This window comes from Kryptolebias marmoratus, linkage group LG3, assembly GCF_001649575.2.
Source record: "Kryptolebias marmoratus isolate JLee-2015 linkage group LG3, ASM164957v2, whole genome shotgun sequence".
Lineage (NCBI taxonomy): Eukaryota > Metazoa > Chordata > Actinopteri > Cyprinodontiformes > Rivulidae > Kryptolebias > Kryptolebias marmoratus.
In genome coordinates this window covers 4,222,319-4,242,809 of record NC_051432.1, presented here as the reverse complement: position 1 = coordinate 4,242,809, position 20,491 = coordinate 4,222,319, and the positions used below count along the sequence as shown (strand labels likewise).

The 20,491-nt window shown below is 39.3% G+C and overlaps 1 protein-coding gene across 2 annotated transcripts in view; it reads left to right on the top strand.

Moving 5' to 3' along the window:
• The window catches only part of ube2o (ubiquitin-conjugating enzyme E2O), a 50,113-nt gene that overhangs the window by 17,248 nt on the left and 12,374 nt on the right, over positions 1–20,491 (top strand). For both annotated transcript variants that reach the window (XM_025010993.2, XM_025010992.2), the window contains exons 2-11: positions 8,852–8,911; positions 10,341–10,451; positions 11,170–11,267; positions 11,354–11,417; positions 14,731–14,874; positions 15,071–15,180; positions 15,457–15,607; positions 15,827–15,884; positions 17,653–17,818; positions 19,689–19,844. In XM_025010993.2, coding sequence (XP_024866761.1) covers positions 8,852–8,911; positions 10,341–10,451; positions 11,170–11,267; positions 11,354–11,417; positions 14,731–14,874; positions 15,071–15,180; positions 15,457–15,607; positions 15,827–15,884; positions 17,653–17,818; positions 19,689–19,844 — 1,118 coding nt within the window. The remainder of the gene's footprint in view (positions 1–8,851; positions 8,912–10,340; positions 10,452–11,169; positions 11,268–11,353; positions 11,418–14,730; positions 14,875–15,070; positions 15,181–15,456; positions 15,608–15,826; positions 15,885–17,652; positions 17,819–19,688; positions 19,845–20,491) is intronic.

Below are 20,491 nucleotides of genomic sequence, written 5' to 3'. Positions count from 1 at the left end.
CCCCCCCAGTGTGGAGCAGGCTGCTGTTAAACTGTACTGATGTAATGTGGTGCTGACTGTCCAGTTGTCCAGCTCCTGGGATAATGGATCTTTCTCCCTCTACACAGAACACGCACACACTGGGAGTATGTAGTGAAGTGACTTGCCTTCTCTCCTTTTCCCTTTCTCCTCCTCTTTCATCTCCTCATCCTCCCTTTTTCCTCTGCAGCATTAGTCCTGCCCAGTGGGGAGACAACGGAGCTCCCTGTCTGTCCAACTCTGGCCCCTCCCAAACTTCTTTTCTCCATCTCACTACCAGCTCTGTTTGCTGCACTCTTGTCTATTCCTGGCTCTTGATTTTCTTGTTTCCTCGCTCTCCATCTCCCTGCTGGGATCAATCTTTGATCTTCCACTTGTTGGACTGACTGCTGTCTCATCTACACAGTGCTCATGGCTCGTCTTCATTTTCTCCACCGTCACACATCTTCCACCTTAGCCCATATCACCACCATCACGTTTTCCATTTTTCATCTTTATAAATATCCTTCTTGTGCATTTCTCTTTTTTTCTATATTTTCTGCTTCTTTTTGTCCTAATCTTGCCCACCATATTAATTTTTAACCTTTTTTTATCATTCAGAACCATCTTACAGTCTGTAGTGGGTTCTGCCCATTTTTCTGTTTTTCTGTTGGTCCTTTTTTGTTTCATCTCTTGAGTTACACAGCCAGGAGATTTCTTTGTAATAGATGCTCAGTGCTATGAGTGCTCTCATCATTCCCTGTGGACTCAGTGGGTAAAAGGCCTTGTGCTTGCTCTCTTTTTAATAGAGCTGTGCATACTTCCTGTGTGTTCCAATCAATAGGCTTCAGTCAGGCACCAGGAGGCACAAAGGTATTGCAGCGTGAAGATGAATTCAAGTCTGTTTTAAAAGGATTTGTACCCAATAAGTAATCGTTCTTTTGCTTTGTGACATTTACAGAAGTGCATCTTCGTGTAACTTTATTTTTGTAAAAGATAGAAAAATAATTCAACAAACCATCAGATGGACAGTTTGCTGCAGTCTTTTGTCATTGTCTCATGAGACAATGGTTCTCCATTTTGTTCAGTCAGTGCAACATGTTGGTCAACCAGAAAGCAAACGGGCATTGATATAAACTCCATACAAGTTAATGGAGTAGCTGACAATTGTTTTAATGAGATGCATTTGGAAGCTGTTTTGCAAACCATAGTTTTGTTATATTAAACATACAGTAATTATAACCCCAATTCTAAAAAGGTTGGAATGTTGTGTAAAATGTAAATAAAAATAAAATGCAATGATTTGCAAGTTTCATAAATGCATACTTGTTAAATGCATACAAAAAAGAGCATATATCACATATCAAATGCTTAAACTAAGAAATGGTACCATTTTAGGCAAACAAAAGGCTGTAAAAGTAAGTGGTATGAATGAAACAAATCTGGAAGAGCATTTTGCAATTAATTAGGTTGATTGACAACAGGTCATTAGGGGGACTGGGTATAAAGGAGCATTTAAAAGAGGCTTAATGTCTTAGAAATAAAGATGGGTAGAGGTTCACTGGTCTGTGAAAAACTGTCTAAAAATAGTGGACCAGTTTCAGAATGATGTTCCAGGACAGGACAGGGACAAGGCTGGAAGTAGGGCTGTGCAATAAATCAAAAACCTATTGTCAACATAATATTAGGGCAGCTTCAAGCATAAGAGACCACCTCAGAGCCCACAAGAGACCAGAGGGGGTTTCATCTTCAACATGTCTTTTACAGTGATACAGCAAAATGCCTGTTTAAAAAAAAAAAAAGTCTGTCTCTGCAGCAACATCACTCTGTGTGTGTAGCTTAATTAGCTACAGTATAGGACGCTTTGATTGAAAGGCTGGCAAAAATGTTTTTGCTTGTCTTTTATCAAAATATCTCATGAACCTGTAGACAAGTTAAAAAAAATTTTTTTTTTTACAAAGTATTCACTGGATTTTTGTACTCATTCCAAACCAAGATGGCTGCTGCAGCTAAATGACTTCAGCCAACACAAAAATGGCCCCAACTTGGTCTGTTTTACAGATATTGAGCTACGGTTTGGCGTGGTAGTAGCTGAGAGTATTTGAGAACATTTGAGAGATTTTTGCCTAACAGTTTGGCATAAATCTTTATCTTGTTAGCAAAATATCTCATAAACCACTGGACAGATTTTAGTGAAACTCTCAGAAAGTAATCACTGGCTGTACATCTGCAACTGCTTTAATTCTGAAGTCAGCCAAATTTTATAGTGGCTGAGAGTCATCCTCAACGCATACTCAGAGATTTTGCAAGAACTTATTGTATTAAATAGATTGTGCGTAACACTATCTTTAAGGATTGACCAATCGGCTACAGCTCTGTCATTTCTCATCAGAAAACTCTGGCATGAAAGGTGGAGGGCGATATGCATTCATTCAAGGAATACCAGGCCTTTGATTACAAATGAGACATTTCATCTGCAGTGTTGTGACTGAGAAACAATTATTACTCTTTGGTGGGTTTTGTAAAACTTAAAATATTTTGTTATCACAAACTACTTTTGAACACACTGATAGGCAAAATATATCTCGCTAAAACATTCTGTTTGACTCTCCAATTAAACTGAAGAAATTTTCAATTTCTAGACATGTAACAAATGTAATTATTCTGACGTTGAACGCAGCGCGTCAGAGTGACTCCACTTTTGTTATCATATTGATTTTTAGCAGTCTTTGTGGGTGAAATTTTACCATTTACCTTCATAGGGCTATCTGTAGAGTGAAATTCAGCATGTCCACCTGTCGAAGATAAGAGTGAATAACTAGTAATCCCCAAGTGAAAAGCTGCCTAAGCGAATGGGCGTGGCCCTGAGCTGCAGTCCCCTGCAGTCTCTCTCCTTACTCTTTGTGCTGCACCTGAATCATGATTTGAGTTAATTAGGCTGAGAACTCGCAGCAGATTGTGTCCTCCATTGATTCTTGTAATCAATCTGGACCATTCTGCCTTATCAGCCTGGATGGAGAGGCAGCCCAGCTCGTCTTCATCTCAGAGGGAGATGCGACACATATGTTTCTTTTCTTTTACATGTCAGAGGCCACCGCCGCTCTGTTGCCTTCGTTCTTCCCGTCACTGCAGGAGTTTCAGCAGCATTCACCACAAAAACAGTATGTGTTGCTTTTAGATATGTTTGACCGAGTAAGCGTCGCCGTTCGAGTATTATAGTTTATAGTTTTCATAAATCACTTCTGCAGCATTGATGCAGAGACAGATTTCAAAGATTTAAAGATGCCTGAAGGAGCTGCCTGCATTGAGTCAGAAACAAAGAGAAGCTCTTTAATTAACTGCGCCTCATTGTCATCTCGCTTGACATCCAAACAATCCACGGCTGCCAAACTCTCGGCTCATCCTCAGGTTACTGTTTTCCCCGGTGCTCCACTGGGTCTGCTGCCTCAGCTCTAGCCGCATTAAGATTCAGTAACCTAAAAATAACACTCGGTGCAGTTGTCATCTTCGTTTCAACGTAAAAATGAAAGTCTGTTGGCAGTAAAGCAAAATAGATTTTTGTCACTCATGTCTAACATTCCTGCAGGCAGATCAACAACACTTAGATCCAAACAGAATCTATTTGTTCCTTTTTTTTTTTACGTGTAATTAAAACATATCTGGCTTTGCTCATTAAATGGCAGACAAGGATAACTTTTCTTGTAAGTTACTTGAAATAATACAAGAACAGCAGAGATGGTACTTTACTGTGAAGTCTGCAAAATCTTTTGAAAAGTATTAATTTCAATTTAGTCGATGGTCAGATCACTGAGACATCTGGCCCAGGACGGAAACCCAGACATCCCTTTCCCCAGTGACACTCTCCAGCTCCTCCTGGGGGTCCTAAGGTGTTCCCAGGTCAGGAAGGATACATAGTTCCTCCAGCGAGTTCTGGTTCCGCTCCAAACTCTTCTCCCAGTGGGACATGGTCAGAAAACCTCCAAAGGGAGGCACCCTAATTGGATGCCCAAATACACCTCAGCTGACTCTTTGTGATGCAGAGGAGCAGCGGCTCCAGTCTGAGCTCCCCCTCCTGATGCAGGTCCTCTAAGGCTGAGTCTGACCACCTCTATTGAGAAAGCTCATTTCAGCTGTTTGCATCCAGAATCTCGTTCTTTTGGTCGCAAACTATACCTCATGACCATAATCAATGGTTGAACTGAAGACGGACCACCAAATCAAGAGCTTTGTCTTTTGACTCTGCTCTTTCTTCAGCACAACACACCGAAGCAATTCCAGTATTGCTTCAGACAAGATCCCATCCTGTTGGTCCACTTCTCGCTCCATCCTACCATCACTCGTAAACAAGACTCCCAGATACTTGAACTCCTTTGCTTCAAAGACTCACCTCTGACCCAAAGGGAGCATTCCATCTTTTTCACGTTGAGAATCACGGCATCAGACTTTAAGGAGCTGACTCTTATCAGCTTCTTTAGCTACAAGACACAACCCCAACATGGGCCCACTGCCTGGGGGAGAGAAGTTGAAGTCGGGTGATCCAAATGGAGGTGGAAGGTGGGGCCCTATGCTGATTCCTGGAGTCATAAACTGGCTTTAAATAATACTAAGACGGCAGGATTAATTCCATTTGAATATACTCGCACAGTCTTCTAGACAGCAGTTTTCAGCAGTAATCCCAGGCAACACCTCTCTATTATAAAGTGTAATTGAGCAGCCTTATCAGTGGGATTCCCTCCTTCTGTTGTGACATTTCCTGGAGTAATCACTGTCACTGCTTGCTGCTTCATACTAGAGTCAGGAACAGTCTAAATGGTAGTTGGAAAGCAATTTATCTGTTTGTTGTATGTAATTTTACAAAAACAGATCATGCTGCTTGGAACCACCTGACCTGTAACTTGAGTTGTCCTCAGTGGTCAGTGAGGATCTGCTCTGGCGTAGCATTGTCGTATTCTTTTTCTTTTTTTTCTTTTACGCTGAACTAAATCCTGCAGATTTCTGTGTCTGTAACTGTGAGGAAATGTGTTACTATAGTAGCGCACTGCAGCATGATGCACTGAAAGAATATTAATGAAGAAGAGCTGCGAGCGTGTGTGCCTGTCCCCAAAAGCGCTTTGAGCTTCTCGCAGTTAAAAAATTTAGACGAGCAGGCAGATGAGTCGATGGGTGCGCTCTGTGTGTTCAAACAACAAGCTGTGGAGACACAGAGTTGTTGACTAATAGATTACAAGGGGACATGGCGACCGATCGATCCTGTTCTCTTTAAATAAACACACACACACACACACACACACTCTTCCTCTCCCAGAAGTAAGATGAGTAAGGTTACAATGACACAGGTACTGCCAAGAACCCAGGAGTGTGTGTTCTTGATTGCAGGAGAAAATAGCAGAATCACAAAATGCTGAAATTTTTTTTCTTTTCATTTTTACTTTTTATGGGAGGATTTATTTCTACCTTTTTCTTATTTTTAATATTACATGTCTGGCCTCAGAGGTTAATGCAGAAACATTCAATGGCAAATTCTTCTGATTTTATTTAAAATGTTGGTAAAATACAAAATGATTCAAAGATATTTTTGCAACTTGTGCTTTGACACGACTGAATGGAAATGGAGGTATAACTGGAGCATTGTGACCCAAAGGCAGAATTTACAGTTTAAAGGGATATTATGAACAATTTGGGGTTCTGTGGAAAAGTTATGAACAGTTATCATCTTATCTGTTGTAGACGGCTCTTGAAAGACCACAGCTTGGAGAATTAGTTTATTTCTGACAGGATGGATAACTAGCAGCTAGTTCAAATATGTCCAAGACCAAAGTAGATTGAAGTCATTTTACAATAACAGCAAGTCTGTAAAATTTCATAGCAGTTCATGCAGACACTCATAAACCTTTACACCAGCTTTAGATTTACATTTATTTACATGGAAGTCTTTGGTTATTTTCAGGCTGGGTCAGGAATATCTTAATGATTTGACCATTATATTCCTATGGATCTTGATTTGTGCCAAGAAACAGTGTAATATAAAGCTGACTGGGATGTAAAAGTTTACATATTAGCATTTGCGTGAACCACCATAAATTATAAAGTTCAGAGCGGTTTTAAGGTGGTGACATCAGCTTTAGAAGTGGCACCTCCTGGACCACAATAATGGGCTAATATTAGCTGGTCTGAGGGAATGCACCTCCAAACTATTTTGGCATCTTAAATTTTTTTATATATTTTAAAAAATCTCATGGTATTCATGTAGATGCTATTATTTAAACCTTAACATCCCAGTCAGTTATATAGTACACTGTTATTTTGGCAGAAATGTTGTGAATTTCCTGCTGGATGTGCCCCAGGCTGCACAGGAAGTGCTACAGCTAGTTGACACTTCTTCAACGTGCACTTGGAAGTAACCATGTCATGTGAAACTAACAGTGAAGTAAAGGTTTATAAAATAGCATGAAGCATAGCTTAAGCATGAACCACTAAAGACAGCAATAACTTTGGTCCCAGCTTCATTAGTTTAGAGTTCAACTCTTTTCTCCAAACTGAGGTCATTCAAAGAGCCATCTACAACAGGTAAAATAACTGTTTGTAACTTTTCCACAGAAACCCCATTTCTAACTGTCTGAACTATGCCTTTAAGATATGAGCTAAAAGAAAAAAAAGTCAACAAATAGTTATTAGTGAAGCTGTAATGTCTTCAGATGAAACCATTCAGATCTTCACTTCATTTGTTTTTGTTAAATCCTTCAGCCTGATTTCTCCAAGCTTTCAAATCTTCAAATAATGGTTTATGAAGTTATTTTATTATTGTAGCTCTAAATGAAACAATGTCCTGTTACTTATAAACAAAAAAGCATATAATTCTGTATGTTCTGACGCTGTGATGTGTGTTTAATGAACTTCAGCGGCTCTCATTTATACCTCTGCCTCTGTGGTTGAAACACAAGCCTTCCCTTGTCACTGTGTTTTGGTTTTGGTTTTTTTTTCTCCAGCATGGTAAAATCTCAAAAAGCACCCTCAGCCTCTGAGGGAATACTTAAAATTCAACTGTGTGTTTTTAGTTCTCTGCTCTCTTTTCTCCTAATTACATCCTTCTCTGTTTCTGTCTGTCGGAGCCCAAACTCAGTGGCATCCTGTCCCGAGGCCTGGAGACTGACAACAGACCCTTCACACATAGGCGTCCCCCCCATTTTTTTTTTGTTTTGTTTTGTTTTTCATTTCATCATTTTATTCTCCATATGTTTACTGTCGGCTGCACCTCATCATAGTGACCCAGTTTACGTGCAGCAGTGTAAATCTTGTGCCCCCTGAATGAACTGAGGTGGAGTTTCTCGGCTGTCTGAGTTCAAAGCGACTTGGATGGTTATACAATCATGAACAGAAGAAAATAAAAAAATATAAAATATAAAAATGAGTTTCACTGTCAGGCAGTTGGTGTGATCTTCATTATAATGGACTTCCCTGTCCCTGAAGTTGCTGCAGGTGGTAGTCTATCTGTTGAACAGCTGCTGTGGATACGTTTTCTTATACTAATCACTTTTTAATTCCCTACATAGTGTATGCTACCAAACACATGGTTGTCTAAAACTTTGTTTTTTCTTTAATTTTATTCCTAATAGCACAATTGCACCTATCACGCCCCAAACCAGATGCATGAAACTCAGTAACAAGAACTATCAGACACACAAAGGCATCATTTTGTTCCATTTATGTTTTTTTGTATTTGTATTTTGTATAATTGTGTGAGGGTGTGTCGGCAGCCACACATCAGGAGAGCACAGAGTCTGGCTCTAAAAAAAATTCAATATGGCAGCGCCCGTAAATGGGACATCATGGCTTCACCTTTGTACAACGAAAGATTGTCAACCATCTTTATTTAGTCTTTGGTTCAAGTTCGTCAGGTAAAAAAAAACCCTCCATGTTGAGGTCAAAGTTCATGTAAAGAAAGCAGCAGCTATTGAAAACCAGAAGGACTTGTTTAGTTGTGTTTGAAGCTTTCATGCTGTCAATTACAACACCCTGAGATCTTATAATAATGTAAAAAATACTGTCTGTTTTGTGGATGGAACAGGAGGTTGCAATAAGCAGCATCAATTTAAAGGATTGTGCTATTTAATGCTAGTTAAATCCCCAAAGTGCTGCTTTCATGCTTGACACTGACACGTGCAAATAAGCTCACATAGGCAAACATAAATGTAGGATTATTATTGTTGACATTAGGATTAATGTAAGTCTGTAAAATGCCATATTTATGTCTTTATATTTACCATAAACATTTGTGTTTTTCTTCTGTAATTCAGAGCTGCATTCAATGTTAATAATGGCATCCAGTCTTATAGTGAGACAGCAATATTGAGTTTCCAGGAAGAAGACTTCTGTCCTCCCAACGCGGCACATTCCTCCTCCGTCTCCATCAAACTGTCTCTGCCATTGCTGTAAAGCTCAGTCACATTTAAATTTCAGTGAGATGATTAATAATTAAATGTGTAAATATGTTTGCTGACCTCCTCAGCTCCTGCTGCTTGGCTCAGTGAAATGTGTTTTTGAGCAACAGAACCGTTTCTCCCCTGTCAGGGGGCAATAAATGCCTGAGCCTGCATGTTGCAAGGAAGGACGTGACGAATCAAATCAGCTCTGCTGTCATCAGCAGCTAATTGTGAAAAGATTTGTGCAGTGGCCGCTGGAGTTAGATTCTTCTCCAGGGTTCATTAGAGATGTGCAGGCTTCTCAGAAAATAATGATCCAGTTTTAGGATCAGACACTCAGCAGATTTTCTTTTTCAGGAACACATCTTAAAGATGCAGTCACACAGGTTTGTTAACAACCATCTTTGCTTTTTTGTGTGTTTCTTCTTTTACAGCTGAAACTAGAAGATCGGTCAATTGTCATTCGAGACATTGTGCGACGGAACAACTCCAGTGTAAGTGAAGTCCTCGATTTAACTCTTTCACCTCTGAGTCTTTTCCATTTAGTCTTTTTTTGGCCCTTGTTGTTCTCCCTGTTCAGAGCTGTGTTATGTTTGCTGCATCACACATGACAGGAACATTATCACAGGTTGACACCCCTGTACTAAAGCTTAGTTTTCCCTTTTAGCACCTAATAAATCAAATTCACTGTTCAGTCCTATGCAGTCATGATTGGGGATGGATATTTCTAGTAAAAAAAACCCCAAACTATTCCACAATTATGGGCAAATATTAGATCATTTAAAATGAATCTTTTGCTAATTATAATAGGGGCTATTTGTGAGATAATCACTTATCAAGATGATACATGAAATGATTCAAAATCATTTCTTACTCCTAGTTTAAGAAAAAACAAATGGTCATCCTTAATAAAATGTTTAAAAATCATCAAAATTAGTTTTCCTTAAATCAGTTCCCAGTCTGTCCTTTCTGATTTCTGATCAGGAAATCCTCCTCTTGTTTAATTGGGATTTTGAAGCTGTTTCTAGTTTCTTCTAAATAGAAATTAAAAGATGAATTACCCCAGGAACTCAAGAAAAATGCTTCATTATCCTTAGATATTGAGAATAAAGAGCCTAAATGCTGGTAATGTCATGAAAATAAATTTATAAATATGTTCTCTCTTGGCTTCTGTACTTTGTCAGATGTTATCAGAGGGTCATGTTTAATTAGAGATGTATTGAGTTAAAACAGGTAATGAATGGTTCCTAACTCAAGTATATATTAAATAAACTATTGTCTTTCTAACTTTGTCAAAAAACAGGCTTGCTCTGTTAATAACAGCATGTAGCCAGTATTTTTTTTTTTGCCTTTTCTGATAAAGTTTTAGCAAAATTGTTTTTGAATACACCAATACTTTTCTTGGCATTTCAAAATGACTGCCTGTAGACTGGCAAATTACGGCTAAAGGATGCACCATTTAGAGAAAAATACTTTTTTTTTTTTTACAGCATCGATCTTTAGTATGATTCTGCCAGTCTGACCTTTGACCTTACTAATCAGTGGACCGAAACTCTAGGTCTATTTTAGCTCAAAATGTTTGTTAGGTTGTTTAGTCTGTGTTTTTATTTATCTCATGATTCTTTCATGCAAACCAGCATTTAATTAATTTATTTGAAGTTTTGTTTGTCTTTAAGGACACTGAAGGCCTGATGGAGACTGTCTATGGGCCACTTTCGGCCCTCAGGCCCTATTTTGCTAATGTTGCATCCAGTGAGGTTCTTTCTTTGAATTTTTCATTTCAGCTGACCTAATGCTAAATAACGAGCAATCAGAGCAGAGCTGTGTCAATATTTGGAAGCGTTCTGTTAGTGTTCTGCTAGTTTCCAGGATAATGTAGATGATAACATAACACAAACAATGTGTGTCTGTGTTGTGTTTCAGGACAACCAGTGTGGTATTGTGACCAACATTGACATTGAGTGTGCAGTGAAGTTGGTGGGAACAAACTGCGTTCTGTATCCAGTCAACAGCAACGACCTGCAGCACATCTGGGTACGACGGAAAATGGCTGAAAGGCCAGTGTACTTACAATTTTGTTATCATTTTTATATTACAAATGTGTAAAGAGTTGGGTCAGGCATTTTAAGCAAAAACACTCCTTGAATTCATCAGTAAGCTAAGATTTTTTTCCATTCAAGTATCCACCACCACCATCATGACACTAGCATCCTGTCCCCCGCAGGTCATCCTAGTACTACTAATTCTTTTTTGTTTTTTTTTTAAAATAAATTTTGCTATTTCCTGCTGTCCATCTTTTGTATCCCCTTTGTTCCAGGAATGTGAAGATCAACCCATTTATATCGTTTTATGGACTCTTATGTACTAATGCAGCTTTGGGGTCAAAGCTAGATGTATCAGTTTATTACGTCTTTTTACCAATAAAGTTTAAGTCTGGAATTTAGAAATGGGAAATGTGTAAGAACCCTGCAGTTTGATTGTATTTTCTGTACAAGACTTTTATGTTTAAGTAAATGAAGAGCACACTTTTTATCATTCAAATTTACTTTGTAATTTTGTTTTTCAACCAAATTGTTTGTTTTTGGTACCAATCAGTTTACTTTGATTGGTACCAAAAATATAAAAGTATAAAAAAGTATAAAAGTTCACTATCATACATAGATCTAAATCAGAAACCTTGGCAGTGTTAGTGTTTCAGAGTCATGATGTGGAAAATAAGATGTGAAACTGACTGAATTTATTTTCTCTTCAGTCTTTTATGTATGGAGACTACATCGCCTATGACTTCTGGCTGGGCAAAGTCTACGACCTGACCAATCACATCATCCTGAAGCTGTCCAATGGAGCCAGGTAACCTGTGTGTGAAATCAGTGTGTACTACAGCCCGTGTGGTGGTCTGCCAGATGTCAGCCAGCCCTCCTCTCTGCCCCCTCCAGGTGCTCCATGAGTGTGGAAGATGGTGCCAAACTTTACGATGTCTGTCCACATGTCAGTGATTCGGTATGTAGCCTGGAGTTCTGCTCTGTTACTTTAACTTTAATAACTTGTGAGTGTTTTCTTTTTTTTCTTAAAATAACTGATAACTGGAAACAAAATATAGAGAAATAAGAAGTCAAATTTGAACCTGAAACCAAGGCGGCTCATGCTTTGTGTGGATGTAGTTTCATCAATTTTTTTTTTTTATACGCCCGTCCTAAGATGGCACATTTTATGGGACCATCCTTCTGTTCGTCTTTCTGTCTGTGGACAGTTTCTTGTCTGACTTCTAAACTGATAACCCTTTAACATGGAAATGTCAAGCTGGGCACCTCACGGGTCGAAGGTGATCTCTATTGATTTCAAGGTCACCTTGTCTGTGCTCCAACTCTAGACATGTATTTAGGATTGTTGTGTGAGGGAGTTCATGCTGTGATTGAGTACTCTGATGATTTTCTGACTAGTGTATTATTTACCACTGGTGGTACTTTTGTTATTGATCGTTTTCTGGCAAAATGCTTTTAAAGCTGTGTGTGTCTCCATGACATGGCTCTAAAAGTAAGTGCAGTGGCTTTTTACATTCAATTTTGTTTTCTAATCTGGGGAGAATAATTATCCAGGATTTTTATATTCCCTTTTTGACAAACATGTAGCAACTAAAAACTCTGGTAGAGATTATTTTGATGAATGTTTTGGCTTTGCAGAGATTTGACAGCCACCAAATGACCATGTAGTGGTACCACTCTATTAAGTATTTTTTTTTAATGTAATTTTTTTAAAGTTTGGTTTGAAGCTGCCTGCAGTTTGTTTTCAATTTCTGCTGGAGGAGTAAGTTTGTTTCCGCCTCAGAGGACATTTAAAAAGCCTGCTGGAACAACGAGCAGCATTTATAAAGGCAGATGCAGGTGATGCGTGTGAATGTCACCACACACAGGACTCACAAACACCTGCTTGTTCTACAAATGTCAGTATTAGAATATGGAACAGCAGGTTCATTTAGAGAGTTTTATTTATTTTTTCCTCCTGTTTGAGTCAGTTTTAGCTCAGATAGTCTGCAAAGCTACAATGTGTGTATTTAATAAGACGCTTCTGCCCGAGGTTGATGAAAAACTTCCTAAAACGTTTAGGACGACTATGATGAAGAATTCAGGAAATCTTTGGAGCAACCAGCAGCAGAGTGAGGAGAATCTAGGTGCTCTGACACCATGGTGGATGTTGTTGATGTGAGTTAAGACTTCAGTGGTCTGAGGATGAACTCCTGAAGTTTATCGTTAAAACTTTGTCTCGTACATTTTAAGTGTTTTCTTGTGCAGCCTTAAATAAATAGGAAAAACTCTGGAACGTACCATCGTATTTTCCGGACTATAAGATGCATTTAAAAGCCTTAAGTTTTCTCAAACAACGACAGTGTGCCTTATAATCTGGAGCGACTTATATATGTAGGAAGTCGTAATGTTTTAGTATGACTCTGGTGAACCACAAAGCTGCACCGCTTGCAGCAGTGAGGCTCAGTTATAGTCGCTCAGGGCTCCGTGCACGGTGAAGGAGTTTATACTTGACGCTTATGTCGGTGCAGTATTCTTCTGTGAGTTTTGAACCGTTTGATTATCTTTGTGATCTCTCATAGAGGGATCATATAAATAAATGCTGAAACAGGCGAACCAGCTCTGCTAGAGCACCAAAATCGTCCATTTTGAATGGAGCACAGTCCACGCGAAGTTACAAAGAGGTGCAGACAATGTGCCTTTTATATATGACAAAAGTTCGAAAATGGACCATTCATTGACAGTGCGCCTTATAATCCAGTGCGCCCTATAGTGCGGAAAATACAGTACTTTATATTAGATGTAATAGAAATATAAAGAGGTATTTGGTAGACTGCCCTGAAAAATGAACCAGCATCATCCTATCTGTCAATTTGGCTAAAACTGACTAAAATCCCAGTTAGTATGTTTATAAGGCCTACTAAGTGCTGCTTAGAACATTCCTGTCAGAAGGTAATCATCTCTTTGCCTTGATAACACATTCTTCATTGCATTATGAGCTTATAAAGATCAGAAAAGAAAACCTTTTTGTAAATTTCAGCACATTCAACCAGCTCCTGTTTTAACTGGCATATTGATATATCCCAAGTTGGTTTGCTCAGAAAAAGAACCTTCCTCACCAAAAATGTCTTTACTACTAAGAGCGGCTTTGGTTTAAAAGACAAGAAAAGCCACGGGGAGTTGCAGAGATTTAGTTGTTCCTGCTGGCCTCAAGGATCTGACCTCCAACCTCACAGAACAGTTATCGGTTCTGGACAGCACTTGATTGGGTCGGTATTTTCCCGTTCTCAGTGCCGCCACTTCTCATAAACCTGCCGGGACTCAGTGTCAGTGGCACCAAGTGTAAGCTACAGACCCTTCATTTAAACTATATTACCAACAGGACATGGGTTAAAAACAGGAAGTCGTGATTCGCTCTACACTGCATCTGATTGGGTCAGATATAGGAGACCAGGTGACTAATGACTCACGAGGAACGATGACTGGGTAAAAGTTCAGCACAAGGAGCCAATCGGAGGCACAGCGAGTGGAGGGAATCTGATCTGTGGTCATGAAGACTATAATATAAACAGTCTGCTGAGAGGAGGGTCATTTTTGTAAAGAAAGTATCTGTTGGTAGTTTAAGTCTTGGTCGAACAAGATGTGGATGTCTAACATGAGAGTAGAGCGACACATCCGGGGACTTGGCCTCTGTGTTCCTGTCTTCGCTTGGGTTAAACAATCCCTCGTCTTTGACTGGCAGGGAATGAAACACTTAATGTTTTTGCTAATAAAACCACTTCAAATAAAACTACAGCATTCCTTTGAAGCTTTTAGGTGCCTAAACATTATGGCCTGTCAAGCAAATAATTATAATCACTGACAATCAGCATTTGTCAGTATTACATAGAAAACCTTTAATAAATGTGAACTGAAGTTCATCAGGTTGGACAAATGTCATTTAAGCTGCTTTATTTTGCTGTTTTTAACTAATTAAAGTCATTATCATACAGCATAAACTAACATCCTTCAAAATGGGTTAACCAGTCGTTTCTGGTAAATGTTTAACTTTACTATCCAGACTGTGTTTTTCCTGATTATTTGGTTAAGGAAAAAGAAGACGGGTTTATAGGAAGTTCATTCCTCATAAACAAATATAACAAGAGTTTAAACTTATTCATCTTATTCAGCCAGAATTAGGTTTGCAGTTATTCAGTATTTTACACATTTTCCCTTTTCATCATATAATTTTCTTACATGTTAGTTGACGTGATCCTCATTGCGGTGTACGTTTTTGTTGTTTTGTTTCTCAGGGCTTGTTCTTTGACGAGGCATATGGCTTTTACCCAGGCCAGGTCCTCATCGGTCCAGCCAAAGTCTTTTCAAACGTACAGTGGCTGTCGGGGGTCAAACCTGTCCTGAGCAGGAAGTGCAAGTTCAGAGTGGTGGTAGAAGAGGTAAGACACGGGGCCGAAAGGAAACTATTTAGGTTCATTTGGTTCCTGGTTTATTTTATGCACCTTGTGATTAAATGAAAAGATTTCCATTATTTCCTTCTTTTTTACACTTTTCAGTGAGCTTTTTTTTTTTTTTTATAAATGATGATATCTTAAAGGGTTAAAATGCTCATTTGATGACCTGTGCCCCTCGCAGGTGAAGGTGGTGGAGTTGAAAGTGACGTGGATCACAAAGAGCTACTCCCCGAAAGGCTCCGACAGCGTTTATCCACCTCCCTCCACCATCTCTCAGGAAAACCTTCACAGGTCAGTACGGTTATTCTCCTCATCAGGCAGCATCTGTGTTCACCTCAGTACAGTCACGACTCCTGTCTTATAACTTATAGACTGAGCAAAATTTATATCTTGTGCTGGTGGATTTAATTTTCAATATGTAGGTATTTAGAAAAAAAAGGAAAATTTTGAGTAAAGGTTTTCCAAAATAACACATTTTAGTCTATTAGATCATAGTTTCACACAAAGACACATAAAACCTATCAGTCCTGTGGTGTTTGAGGAAAGACCTCCCCTGGTTGTCTTTAGAGTGAGACGTCTGGGCTACTACGACCACACCCAGAGGCAGCTGGGAGAAAGGGCCCTCTACGTCTTCCCTGCCAAAAGCGACGCCACACGCATCATCTGTGATGGACCCGAGGGGGCCCCCGTTCTGCCAGAGGACCCTGTTGCCCGAAAGGTGTGGGTTTGTTTATTTATTTTTTTTATTTTATGTATTACAGTGTGGAGTAGAAGCTCACAAGCTCTTAAATTTTCACTGTTGTATGCAAAATGTTCATGGTTTGAGGTTTGTCAATGTGCCTTCGATTAAAAGGAAGCTTGGAAGCTTTTTTGGTTTTTCACATATTTATTTGCAAATTATAACTTCAAACGTTTAACGTCTGCATGTTTTCTGCAGCTGAAAAGGATGTTCAAGAAGGATTCTGGGAAGAAGATGGAAAATTTCGACTCACAAGGTACCAAACAGACCCAGAGAGATGACAGCAGCTTCAGAAACCATTCAGACCTCCTTCATTCTTTTACAAATTTGTTATCTTGCAGCCTAATACTGAAAATATATATATATTTTTTTTTCATTCTGCACTCAGTACCCCATAAAACATCACGGTTACTTAACTTACGACTGAGTTGGCGGCTGTTACAGTTTCACGCAAAACTCCTTTCAAGCTCAGTCCGGATGGGTGGGGAGCATTGGTGGAGCCATTTTCAGGTCTTTCCAGAGATGTTCAATAAAGTTCAGGTCAGGGTTCAGGCAGGGCCACTCTTGGACATTCACAGAGTTGTACCTAAGCCACTTCTGAGTGTTTTAAGTCACTGTCATGTTGGAAGCTGAACCTTTGGTCCAGTCTGAGATTCTGAGCTCGGTGGAACAGGTTTTCATTGAAGATATCGCTGCACTTTGCTGAATTAAGCTTTCTCTCAATACTTCCTGCTGCAGAAAAACACCCCCACAGCATGATACTGCCACCACCATGCTTCACTGTTGATGAGCGGTGTCTGGTTTCCTCCAGATATATAATGATCAGAACCAAGACCAGACATTTCAGTTTCGGTTTCATCAGATGGGAAAATCTGAGTCCTTCCAGTGGCTTTCAGGTGTTTCACCCTGAGGTTTCCATGTGGCTGTGTGGAGTTCATCTCCACACAGGACCTCTGAAGCTCAGAGGGACCATCAGGTTCTTGATCACCCCTCTCCCTCAGATCGATCTGTGTAGCTGGGCCACCAGCTCTTGGAAGAGTCCCAGTTTTGCCGAATTTCTTCCATTTGATAATTAAAGAGCCCACTGAGCTCAGAGGAGCCTTCAGTCCAACTGAATCTTTTGTTTTTTTGTAGCCTTTCACTTGTCTGTGCCTTAACAATCCTGTTTGTTTCTTTGACCTCCTGGTTTGTTTTTTTCCTGATTGTTCATGAGGAGGTCTTCTATAGACAAGTGGGTGTCTTTTCAGATCATGTCCATTTATTTAATTTACCCCAAGTAGTCTCCAATCTTATGTGTAGAGCTAAAGAGAAATGGGAGGCACCTGAGCTAAACTTCAAGTGATGTTGCAAAAGATCTGAATACATATTGAAATGTTTTGTAGTTTGTTTGTTTTTTAACTTACAGAATGTAATTCTGTTCTCATTGTGGAGTACTAAGTGTAGATTGTTGAGAAAAAAGATGTAAAAATTAAATGACTGTAGCATTAGGTTGCAATATAACAAAACTGCAAAGTGAAGATGGTCTGAATATGAAGTTTTTATTTAAATTCTTTCTCGGTTTAATAAAAAAATAGATCTTTACAGATATGTAACAACAACAACTGTTCTGAAAGGGTTTTAATTGTTGTGTTTTAAGCTTTCGTCGCTCCGACAGTAACTGAGCTGCATCCAAAGCAGTTTGTGTGAAACATCAGTCGGTCTTTTCCACCAGTAAGGCTGAGTACGGTGAAAACAGACTAACTGGAAATGTTGCCGGAGTGCAGCATGCTTCAGCTCTAAAATGTTTGTCCAGGAAGATGGAGGATGATTGTGTGAAAAGACGTGAAAATAACCACACAAAGCTGCTTTGAGTTAATTTGCTGCTACTGAAATATAAACTTTACTACAGAGGTTGTTGTCCTTTCCAGCCAAATTAAAGACACATCGCATGTTTTCTGCTGAGCTGAGGACTCAGGATTTGTTCTGTAAAGTGCAGTTTGATGTTCTTTTAATTGAAATCCTAACACTTTTTGTTTTCCTACCAGGAGAGCACAAACACACACAAACACAAACGGAGTCTCATCCCAACAACAACGGCCCTGTGATGCCCGCGCAGAACCCACTGGACTCCCAGAACACCAGTGATACTACAGCAGAACACGGGGAGCAGGACGCCGATGACGAGGCTGCAGAGGATACAGACGACACCAGGTCTGTTAACAACTTCTCTAATGGTCCTTTCCTCCCAGATGTCGGTGAGATAAACACTCTTGTCCTCTTCTGTAGTGTCCTAGCCTGATAATGAGATCCTCCTGTGAATTTAAAAGATATGATACAACGATAAAAAATAAAATGTTTCCTTCTGAGAATTACAGATGGGAGGGTTGTTAAGCATGAAAATAACAGAGCTAAGTTTGAGGCGTTTTAAAGGCTTGAATAGAAAAGGATTTGGAATCGCTGAAAGAAAACCTTGATTTGTTAGTTTTATTGACTCAGTCTCCTGAGTCGCTCTGCATCAGTGTTTTATCTGGATCTGTTGGAACTGTTGCATGGATGTTTTTCTTTTCTGTGTGAAAGAAAGAAGTCGGATTAACTTCTCTGCAGCCGATCGGCAGCTTCATTATTCTGATTTACCTCACAGGTCTGCAGCTCACATAAAATCACCTAACGTTACCTGACCTGAGCTTTGGTATCTCTGTGCTTTTGTATAAACTTAAGATAATTAAATGTTGAGCCTACTTTAAATCTGTCATATGAACCTAAAGAGATATTATGGACATTTTGAAGCAAAGCTCTTTGGAAAGAATGTGAACTATAATTAACAAGGCCACCTGTCCCCACCCTACCCATCCATCCTCCACATGTTCTTAATCCGTTAAATAAACAATGCACTGTAGCGCTATCGCTAACTGGGTCAGGCAGTGATCGAGCTAATTCATTCATTCATTTCTCAACTCTGATGAAGAAAAAAACAAACATTTTATAACCTAGATTAAAAAAAAATTGCGAACAAGAGCTGGTACCTTCGACTGCTTTGTTGATGTGTTATCCAAGAAGGAATAATGTGAAGATTTCGAGCCAATCAGAGCGATTCCTCAGCTTCAGCCCGCTGTGAGAACAGGAGCTCCAGGAAGTTAAACACAGGACTTTCTACTGCTGCATGTTTAAAAGCTGGATTCATTTAGACCCATTCTGAGGATCAGTTTCTGACAATAAATTGATAACCAGTAGACTGATTTTAAAAATTCAAATTATGTTTGATTTGTCTTTAAAAACTCTAATGGTATCCATATATGTTGTGTTTGATGAGGTTATAAAAATCAGGTGTTCTTGCTAATATAATATCTGCTGTAGATGGCTCTGAACGACTTCAGTTTGGGGTCTGACCAGATTTATGAGCTAATAGCTAATCCAAGAGGGGTCAAGACCCCATTGGAGTTTCAAACTTTCATAGTTGTTCATGCCAACACTTTTTTATAAAGATTTACATCAGCCTGATTTATAGTTTAGCCTAAATAACAATTTAACATGACACTGATGGTGATATAGCTAATGCTAGTATAGCATTAGCTAGTATACAACCTTTACATCACCTTCAGTTTTGCATTACACGGATTTTTAAGCAAAATTATTCAGAAATTTCTGCAGGAAGTCTTTCAGGCTGCACAAGGGCTTCATAACCAGAGCATCCTCTGGAAATAACTGTAATGAAGCACTATAGTTTTGTAAAGGTTTATAAACTAATTTCAGACATCACTTATTAATATTTTGTATTGGAGTTGTTTTAAGATGGGAGCATTGACCCCACTCGTTCTAGCTGTTAGTCAATCTGCTCAGATTTAAACCCATTTCTCCAGATGAGGCCATTCAATGAGCTATCCACAACAGGTAAGATATTGTCTATAATCTTTCCACAAACTATCCCTTCAAACTACCCCTTTAATCAAGGTGCTTTGTTGTGCAAAACATTAAAATCCATCAAAAGTTGATGCCTTGGGATGTAAAACTTTCTGACATTGTGTAATATTCTGAACAACATCACTTATAATGAAGTAAATGGAGTGTCTGATTCGGGCTGCAGCTCTCTGACGTCATCGGCGAGCTCCACAGCCTCCTCTCAGAGCGGCGGCCTGGGAACCAACCGCAAGAAGAGCATCCCTCTCTCCATCCGCAACCTGAAGAGGAAACACAAAAAGAAGAGGACCAAGTTCTCCCGCGAGTTCAAGCCCGGAGACCGGTGGGTTACCACGAGCACATTAGTCACTTTTTAATGCCTTCACCCACTCCTCCACCTTCTCCACCTGGCTCTGAGCTCTGATCTGTAGATGGAAAGCCTCAGAGCTTCTTATTAACGACCGATGTCTCATCACACCGTTAGGTTACAACAAACCAATTATTCATGAAGGGGTAAAGTTAATGCAACAGAACCAGATGAATAATGATGAGGTCATTAAAATATAAGGAAAGAGAAGATTTTAATGCAGATGGATGTTGTAATAAATCAGAGGGCATGTCGGTGAGTCTCCTACAGTAATTATCAACTTGTTGTAAGACTAAAGAAGAGGTGAAACGATTTCCTCGAGTTACTTTTCCGTCTTACCTTGTGGAGAGTTCTGTGTGTTTCTGCTGAAATGTTTAAATAGGGAGGTGAATGTCTGAATCAGATCCATCTATCTTCTCAGGTTTTAACTCAGATATGCTCATAAGTCCCTCACTTCGAGCTCTTCAAGCTACAGTCAGACTAAAACAGAAAAAACTAAGCAGAAACTAAACATGTGGGTTATAAGATCTCATCAAGAGGTTAAATTAACTTCATTCATGTAGATATGTTTTTGTATTTTGTCTGGATTTGCTGAAAGGTTTATTAAAAAGTTAATGTTAGAT